General features: G+C 46.8%; 1 protein-coding gene across 1 annotated transcript; it reads right to left on the bottom strand.

Annotated features, from left to right (window-relative positions):
• Nucleotides 1-676: 676 nt before the first annotated feature.
• LOC135289133 (uncharacterized) lies at nucleotides 677-8,325 on the bottom strand. Its single transcript, XM_064402527.1, has 2 exons — nucleotides 8,144-8,325; nucleotides 677-2,667 (listed from the first exon to the last, which is right to left on the bottom strand). Exon 2 carries the CDS (start codon nucleotides 2,473-2,475, stop codon nucleotides 1,228-1,230), a length of 1,248 nt encoding a protein of 415 aa, XP_064258597.1. The 5' UTR covers nucleotides 2,476-2,667; nucleotides 8,144-8,325; the 3' UTR covers nucleotides 677-1,227.
• Nucleotides 8,326-9,514: the final 1,189 nt, after the last annotated feature.

Below are 9,514 nucleotides of genomic sequence, written 5' to 3'. Positions count from 1 at the left end.
CAAAAGAAAAGCTCCAATTTGTAGAGAATGAAGTAAAATACTTAGGGCCTATAAAAAGCCAAGGGAGCCAGTGATTAAATCTTGAAAGGATTGCAGGAATAACCTCACTCCCCCAAGCAAAAGCTAAAAAGGAAATTTGAGAACTCTTGGGTTTGTTAGGATATTGTAGAATATGGATAGAAGGGTACACCCAAGCTGTTAAATTTGTGTATGAAAAATGTGTAAAAGAAGAAATTACATGGGAAAAAGAAGATGAGGAGAGATTTCAAAGTTTTAAAAAAAAAATTGATTAGGGCCCCTGTTCTAAGTCTTCCTGCTCTAGATAAACCTTTTGACCTATTTGTAGATGTGGAAAATGGGGTAGCCCATGGAGTCCTAGCCCAAGAATGGGAGGAGTCCAAGAAACCAGTGGCCTATTTGTCAAAATTATTAGACCCTGTTAGTAGAGGGTGGCCAACCTGTATCCAGGCAGTAGCATCCGCTGCCTGATTAGTAGAAGAAAGTAGAAAATTATCTTTTGGGGGAAAATTAAAAGTGCACACCCCACATGCAGTTAGAAATATTCTGAACTGCCGGGGTCGGCTGTCACTTGTCTCTGCCCCAGCACGGGAAAAGGTGGTTGTGGGCAGGCCGCGCTTTCGAAGAAGGAGTCTGGACTCTTGCTTTTGGTCTTCAGTTGAGTTTATTGTTCCTTATCTACAAAGTTTTTTCTGTCTGTCCAGCCGAGGTCTGATCAGCAAGACAGCCAAGGGCACTCTCCCCCGCCCACGGGGCGGTTGTCTCTTTTATAGTAAAAACTACGTATAAGATATTTACCTTCAATTTCCAATACTTTTTGCCCTTGTTGGCAAGTGCACTTTCCCTATGAACCAATCCACACATGCCAACATCATCCTGAACATGGATGCCAAGGAGAAGAAAGAAGAAGGACAGGGCATGCCCAAATTCCTCCATCTTGGGCCTCCCGACCCCCATGTACAGAATTCCAAACCCCCCTGTACAACATATAAACCCCCCTGTACAGTGCATTATAATTTAAGTTTTATCAAGTGAATATCATCCCTTCACCATTCAAGCTTGAAATTCTCTCATTTCCTCACATTCAGGTGTCATTTCTTTAGAAGGATCAAAGTCAAGCCACCAGGTACTTTTGGCAACATTCCAGGACCTGCGAGCCCCCCAAGGGTTGTCTCGGTAGCTCTGGACATCCGGAGTGATGTACTGAGTTCACACATCTCCCCCTTCTGTTTGCACCAAAAGCACCTTCTTTGCAGCTCGACTCATGACACCCTGCACACACAAAAGAATGCATGGAATTACAATCATGAGGAATATGAGAACCATCAAAATCTGAAACCCTATCTTCAAAAACTCTTTTCCCAAAGGTGAAAGGTCAAAAAACTTTGCCATGTCCTCAATCCAAGACCCAGTGATCTCGCCAAGTTCCTTTACACTGTCCTCTATTTTTTTGATATTTTCATGAATTGACCTGGAATGGTCAGAGAGATTCATACAACCCATTCCTTCAAACTCTTTGCATCCATGACCATGAGCGAGCAAAAGATAATCGATTGCTGCTCTGTTTTGCAGAGTTGCCTGTCTTACACTGTTCATGTCTTGCAACATGTCACTCAGTGCAAGAGAGATTGATTGAGCATGTTTGCTCAGCCAACAACCCATATGATCCAATTGAGTCAAGGCAACCCGCGATGCTGTTTGAGGTGAGAAAATTGCTGTCGCAATTCTGCTTGCCTTGCTCCAAGTGTAAACTTTGTCATCACAATTCTCATCAAAATGCTGTAAAGATCTTTTTTCTTTATTTTCTTGCTCTCTCTGCATTTTTGAATCTGGTGTCAACATTGAAATTTTTCCAATGCTGCATGGACCTCCCTTGGCATTCGCAAGAATACCATGCCAAATCCTGTCTCCACAAATCAAAAAGAATCCCCTTGGCAATTGCACTGGAACTTGGAATGACCCTCTGTCTGTCACCATGGTGTTGTTGCACCAGGCTGACGCATTTCTGTAAAATTCATGACTGGGAGTGACATCAATAGTTTTGTTTGGCTTTGATGTATCTGAAATCTCAAATTTCATGCATACATTCATTGTCATGGACCCGAAAATCTCCAATTCCTGAGGTTCGGAAGAAGCCACAGGAAGAAGATGTGTCCAAGCACACCACTCATTCACAGGATCTTTAACAACCTGTGAGATCTCAATTGCGGTGTGTCCTGGAATCAGCCATTCGCTCACTGGCAACCCAATCATGCATGCTGAGAATGGTCTCCCTGGTCTGGAGTGTGTCAGGCAGATGCTATCTAAATTCGCTGCCTGGGCTAAAACTTCCCAAACATTTTTCCCTGGCTGACTGACCGGCAAATTTGTTTTGTCGTTCAAAACCATTGGCAATGAGACAAAACACATGAACATTGTGAAGTTCATCACCCCACCTTTATGACCAAATATCACCATTTTCCACCCAAAGTTTCACAGAAAACCCCCCCAAAGTCTTTTATTCTTCTGTTTCTTCTAGATTATTGCTTGTAGTTTGAGTCTCCTCCTCCGTCTGAGTACTCGTCTCTCTGTTTCTGGGATCTGTGTTCTTTTGTTCTTGTGTTCGAAACGGCTTCACGTGTCATGCTGACACCCACTTCGGACCTTGCTCTGTGGAAACACAAGAGAAACCCTTGCCCCAAGTGATTAGTTTTAAAGGACCTTCTATCTGTCCTGATTCTGGGTTTCTGATCAAAACTAAAGGATTCTCCCTTAGTCTTGCCTGTGAACTGAGAAATGTCTCAAGATTGGAGGATTGGGTTCTGAAGATGAGCTATTTAGGAAATTCAACACATACAATGCTTTATTTAATTTCATGTGAGGTGTCGCCTCTGGCTCCCCCCTCCTCTGTCTATCTAGAAGGGATTTTAAGGTATGGTGTGTTCTTTCAATGATTGCTTGACCTGTGGGTGAATGTGGAATACCAAATGTGTGTCTGACACCCCATTTTTTCAAAAATTTGTCAAGCACCCTGCCTGTATACATTGGACCATTATCTGTTTTTATTTCTTGAGGCACACCTAATGACGCAAATGCTTGCAGAAAATGTCGACAAGCATGATCTGCTGTTTCCCCTGCATGTGCTGAAGCAAAGACTGCTCCCGAAAATGTATCTACTGAAACGTGAACATTTTTGAGCCTCCCAAATGAGGGATATTTCATGACACCTGTTTGCCATAGTTGAAGACTTTGCAGTCCTCGCGGATTGACTGCTCCTGTCGAAGCTGGTGGCTGCACAAGTTGACAATCTGGACAAGCACTAATGATCTCTCTCGCCTGAGTCTTTGTGAGACGAAAGGATTCCATCAGTGCTTGTGCATTCTGATGAAAAAAGCCATGACTCAATCTTGCCTGCTCAAAAATGTCTGGAAGTGTCTGTGAAATGGGCATTGTCAACCTGTCTGCTCGAGCATTCCCCTCTGCTAAAAATCCTGGAAGTGTTGTGTGAGCTCTGATGTGTGTGATAAAATATTCATGTTCCCTATTTTCTAACAATGTTTTCATGCTCACTAAATATGAATATAATACTTCATTGTTGGCCTCTTTCAAGAGTGAACCTTCCAAGCGTCTGACTACCCCCGCGACATATGCGGAATCTGTGATCAAATTGAGAGGTTGTTTGAACAATTGAAATGCTCAAATGACTGCTGCCAATTCCACAATTTGTGGAGAGCCTTGAATCATCCTCACGTCTGAGTCCCATTTCCCTGTCTTTGAGTTCATCCATGTGATCACTGACTTGTGTGTCTTCCCCGAGCCATCAGTGAACACTGTGATCCCGTCCAGAGGTTCTTCACATATTCTTGGCTTTGCTCTGTAACATATTTGTGACTGCAACATTCTGTGTTGCGGAAAATTAATTGTGCAAGTCCCCGGGAAAGCTAACAATGCAATTATCAAGTCTTTTGATTTCTGCATCGTCCATTCAAGATAATCTTTTTCCAATGGTAAATGAATGATTGAAAATTCTTGTCCTGCCACTGTCAGCAACCTTGTTCTCCCCTTGATGATGATTTGCGCCATCATTTCTAGATCTGTAAGAATTGTTTTCGAAGGCTTGTACAGTAGAAAAATCCATTCTATGATTATCAAAGAGTCTCTTTGGGATGAATCCCATTGAAAGATCAAACCGTGGAACTGTGTTTTCTTTCCCAGCACTGCCAACTCAAAAGGCAATGATTCAACGAACCGATGTGCTTGACGCTTCTGAATAGCATCTGTGATTTTTTCCAATTCCTTCTTTGCCTCTCGCGTGAGTGTCCTGGGAGATCGAATGTCTGTGTCCCCTCTCAAAAGATTGAGCAACGCTGGAATGTCGCTGTTTGTGATTCCTAGAATTGGTCTCATCCAGTTGATTTCTCCCAAAAGTTGTTGTAAATCATGCAGATTGTTGACTTTTGTGCTGATCTCCATCTTTTGGGGTCTTATCGTTCTCTCTGAGATTTTCCACCCTAGGTATTTCCAAGGTGCAATCTCCTGAATTTTTGAAACACTGATTTCCAAACCTGCCTTTTGCATTTCTGCGATCACCCAGTCACGAGGTTTTTGCAGCTCCTGTTGTGTTGACGCTGCAATGAGCAAATCGTCCATATAATGAATAATCTTCACCTGCCGGAATTTCTTCCGTGCCGGTGACAAAGCTCGCGCCACGTACCATTGACAGATTGTCGGCGAGTTCTTCAGACCTTGTGGAAGTACCACTCAATGGTATCGTTGCAACGGTGTTTCCTTGTTGATGCTTGGAACGGAAAAGGCAAGTCTTGGTGCATCATCTGGATGAAGCAGAATACTGAAAAAACAATCCTTGAGATCGATGATCACGAGTTGCCAATCTCTGGAAATCATTGAAACCAATGGAAGTCCCAACTGAAGAGGTCCCATGTCTTCAATGACTTCATTGATCTTTCTGAGATCATGCAACAACCTCCATTTACCTGATAGTTTCTTTTTGATGACAAACACTGGAGAATTCCAAGGGCTATTTGTTGGTTTGATGTGTCCCTTCTCCAATTGTTGTTGGACTAGATTCTTCAACGCACTCAATTTTTCTTGTTCAGGGGGCCACTGATCCACCCAAACTGGATCATCTGTTTTCCAAGTCAGCTTCAGTGTGGCGAGTGCCGCAGTGACCCCAATTAAAAATCCATCTCGATCTTCGTCCCCCATTGAGCCAACAAATCTCTTCCCCAGACTGTGATTGGCTTTTGCACAACAAAGGGACAAATGATCGCTGTTTTGTTTCCCGGTCCTGTGACAACAATGGAATTCTCACTCTGCAGACATAGAGAAGCTCCCCCTATGCCTGAGAGAGATCCCAGGGGCACAATCAAATTCCAATCACGGGGCCAAAAGATGTATGATATTACCGTGACATCTGCTCCTGTGTCAAGCATTCCTCTGACCACTATTGTTCTGTCCCCACAAGTCAACTGACATGTGAGTGTGGGTCGATCTCGACCTATGTGTTTGATCCATGTGGTATGAATTTCAACATGCTCCCTCAGAGGATGCCCTTCCTCATCAAAGATTGACATAACTTGCCCAATGGCATGTGGTGCCAATGCGAAAGCTCTCGCAACTTGAGTGTTTTCCGCCACAATCAACAGTGGATGGAGGGCTTTTGCTAAAACTGTTAATTCTGTGTTTTTATCTGCTGATATAATTGATGGATAAACAACGAGTACCAGGATACTACTTTTGTCCTGTCCTACTATTAAAAAATGTTGTCTTTTGTACGAATGTCCATGGACACCTGTTGGTATCTCTGCATGACTTTCGTCCAAGAAACACACTAATTTGGAAGCTGCCAATGTGCACTGCGCTCCTGGTGGAAGGAGGTCTGGGTCGCTGGAGAGTCTGCTGAGGACTTTGCTGAGGGTGTCTGCTTGATGCTCTCCGATGACTGTCCTGCCTGCTCTTGTGTCATCGCCATCACTTGTGTCGTTGCGCGCTGGCGATCTGTCTGAGGGCTCTTTTTCCCGTTTCCCGGACGTGGTAAAGGATTTCCTTCCACATCCGTCTGAGAATAGCATTCTTTCACAGAGTGCCTTCCTCTTCCGCACCGTGCACAAAGCAGTTTTTGTGATTTTTGCGTCTGCGCTTGTGCGTGTGCTTGTGGGCAATTCTTCTTAAAATGTCCAAATGCTCCACACCTGTAGCACTGTCGTCCTGATGAATTGTTTTTCTTTTGGATGGTCGCAAGAACTTTGTCTATCATTTCATTCTGCTGTTGGAACATTCTTTCCAGCATCTTTTCTTCTGATTGTTTTCCTGAGTGTTCTCTCAGCTGGTTTTCCCATTGTCCTTTCAATTCATCCTTCACGTTCGACACAAAATGCTGAGGCGTTCCCACCTTGCTGCATGCTTCCACCATCTCTGCCAAGGATGGCCGTCCTGGCATTGCGGTGATAACCCGTTGACAATCCGGGTTGGCATTGCCGAATGCGAGACTTTCCAAAAGAGGTCACTTCGCAGCTTCAATTGTCACCTGCCGATCCACAGCTTGCATGAGTTGATCTATGAATGACGAATATGGTTCCGTGGGACCTTGCCTGATGGTTGAGAATGGGACATCTGAAACTCCTGCTGGAGCAATCTGCAAGATTGCTTTTCGCGCCGCTTCCTTGATGTCATTCAACACTCGCCTTGGAAGACGTACTGCTTGTTCTGCTGGATTGTCGTCTGGAGGATCCCCTGCCAACTGTGCTTCAGTGAGGTTCACGTTTGGCCCGCCTTGATAACTGTTCCTCAACTCTGTGAGATATCTTCGCCATCTTATTTCCCAGATGAGATTCTGCTTGTCTGTGAGAATCATTGACACAAGGCTTTGAATATCAAATGGTGTCAGGTCATACATGTTAAATGTCCCCCTCAGGAGCTGTTTAAAGTATGGTGAGTCCAGTCCATTGCGTTGAACAGCTCTCGCTAAGTCTTTGATTCCATCGTGACTCAACCTTTCCCACCTTGTATTCTGTCCCTGCGCATCATATGTCACTGGCATTGTCAGATCTCCTGATCCTTGTAGCAAAGTTTCTTCTGTCAATTCTTTTCTGATTTGTTTCCAATCCACCATTTTCACTGGTTGTTCCTCTTCCTCCTGTAGAAATTCTTTTGGCAATTGCATGCACAGTGGAATCTTTGATGTCAACGGTGATTCTTTTTCAAACAGTCTTTGACTTGAGGTCTTTGGCCTCGCTCCTGAACTTGAATAAGGAATTTGAAATTCTCGTGATTGCATCTTTTTTATTGCATCGAATGATGGCATATATCCTTTCCTTGCTTCTGCTGCTGAAAACATCCATGCCGGAGTTCCTTCTGATGCTGCAATTCATATCATATTTTCTTCTTGCCGTTGAGCTTCGTATAATGTGTCTTTGAGTTCTAACTGTTGTATTGTTTTCTTTGACGTTGCCTTCCCTTTATATGTTGTCGGAAAAAACTGCTGCATTGTTGCAGTCCTGCCACGAGATGGCGTTGTGGCTCTGCCCTGCATTTCGGTCATTCCCCCACTGGGTGGCGCTGTCATCTGCCTGGACAGCTGCGATGACGTCACGAACTCGATCGGCTCCTCAGCCGTATCGATTGACTGCAGCAGATGCGGTTGTGGAACTTGAGCTTGCACGGATTTTGACTGAGCCAGCAATGGAGGTTGAACACCTGAGCACCGCCCTAGGATGGGAGAGGCCTGAACCCCAGGGGTTGGAACTGAGGAAACCGGAGAGGGGGTGGAGCCCCGGGATATGGAACCCCGAGATTGGCCCCTCCTCGACTGAGACGTCACAGAGGATCGGACCCGCCCCCGATCGCGCTCCATCCACATTTTCCGCGCGTGCGCTCTCTCGGGAATGCCTCCTGTCTCCCCTAGGCTGACGTCACTGTCTCCGTCCCGCTCCCCCTCTGATGTCTCCTCCCCAGTGTCTGTCCCTGACTCTCTCTCTTCCTTCTCTGATGCCGTGTCCACTCCCCCCTCCCATGTGTACAGTCCCTGCCTCGCTCATGCCTGTGTTTGCCCCATGATGCCAGCGGACCGCTGCGGCTCAACTTCCGGGTTCTGCGTCACCGCCATCCGTCCCCTATGTCTACTTACGGGTGCTGCTCGGAATTCCGCGGCTGCTCCGAGCTTGTTGCCCGCATCTGACGTGGACGCTGTAATTTGGGAGCCCTTCCCAGATGTCCTGTGTCTCTCGCCCCTCGCGTGCGTCTTTGGCACAGCGCCCGCCGAGGCCGCCACCCCCAGTGTGGGTCCCCCAAAACCCGCGCCAAAACTCATGTTCCCCACCGCTTCCGCGCCCCCCCTGCCGGTCACGACCGTCACCGTCGCCGCCACGCAGTCGCGCCTGCCGCGAGAAAGCGTTTCCCCATCCTCCCCCAATCCCCATTGGACCCCCCTTCCCGATTCTTCCGCCTCTGCCGCCCCATCCTCCCCCGAGACTTGAAGATCGGAAGCAGTCATCCCCACGGGATGTCCCGACTCTTCGATCTCGCTGGGTGAAGATCTCAGTTCATCTGGGGTTGGGATCGTATTCGCGTCTGAATCGGAGCCTGAACCCCCTTCAGTTTCTGGGGTTTCAGGGCGTTTTGGAGGTCTCCTAGATCTTTGGGATGATGGGGCTGGAAGCAGTGCCTTTCCCCCTTGCTCCCCTCCCTTGGGAGCTGTCTCCCCCGGGCCAATTGGGACCAGAGCCAATCTCTGCTCCGAGCCTTGCTCCTCCCTCCCTGCCCTTGTGGGAGTTGTGGAAAGTAATTGCCTGGCTGATCTCCGACACTTTGCAGAGATAGCCTCTAACATAATTCTTGCTGGAGACAGCAATTTAAAAGCCGTCTCATCCCTTCTGGTGGCTAAAAAATATAAATGCCTATTAACTTCTTGCCAAAAGCCTACTTCAAACAACACATGTGTTTCTGCAAATGGATAATTACATCTGACCCATAATAATAATTCTTTGAGCACCTTTTTAGAAACCCCCTCTGCGTACACCTCTGTCACGCCTTGTAAGGCTGACAACGTTTCTATTTGTTCCTGTGTGTGTTCCCCATGTTTCTTAATTTTGACCTTCTCACTGAATTTGTGTCGTCAGAGCAGTCTGAAGGCTCCCGGTTCCCGTCCAGCAGGTCACAGGAGATGGATTCAGGGGCCCTTCTGATTCCGATCCGGGCTGTTCTGATACGAGGTCTCTTCGGGAGAAGTGGAGTGCGATGTTTTCCCTGGCTGCTGCTTCTTCAGACTCTTCTGGCTGCCTTGCCAAGGAGTTATCAGTGATCTCCTGGGAATGAGTCCAACTCCGGGAACTGCCCGCCTGGGAGCTGCCCGCTCGGGTGCTGCCCATCTGGGTGTTCTCTTCTGCAGTTCGCTCTTCGGCTCACCGCTTGTTGCTCACCGTTGGGCTGTCCTTCGTGCCCACTCAGGGATGCCAGGTGCTGGGGTTGGCTGTCACGTGTCTCTGCCCCAGCACGGGAA

This window comes from Passer domesticus, chromosome W (assembly GCF_036417665.1).
Source record: "Passer domesticus isolate bPasDom1 chromosome W, bPasDom1.hap1, whole genome shotgun sequence".
Classification (NCBI taxonomy): Eukaryota; Metazoa; Chordata; class Aves; order Passeriformes; family Passeridae; genus Passer; species Passer domesticus.
Note: the sequence above shows the minus strand (reverse complement) of the source record. Positions and strands in the feature narration are given on the sequence as shown.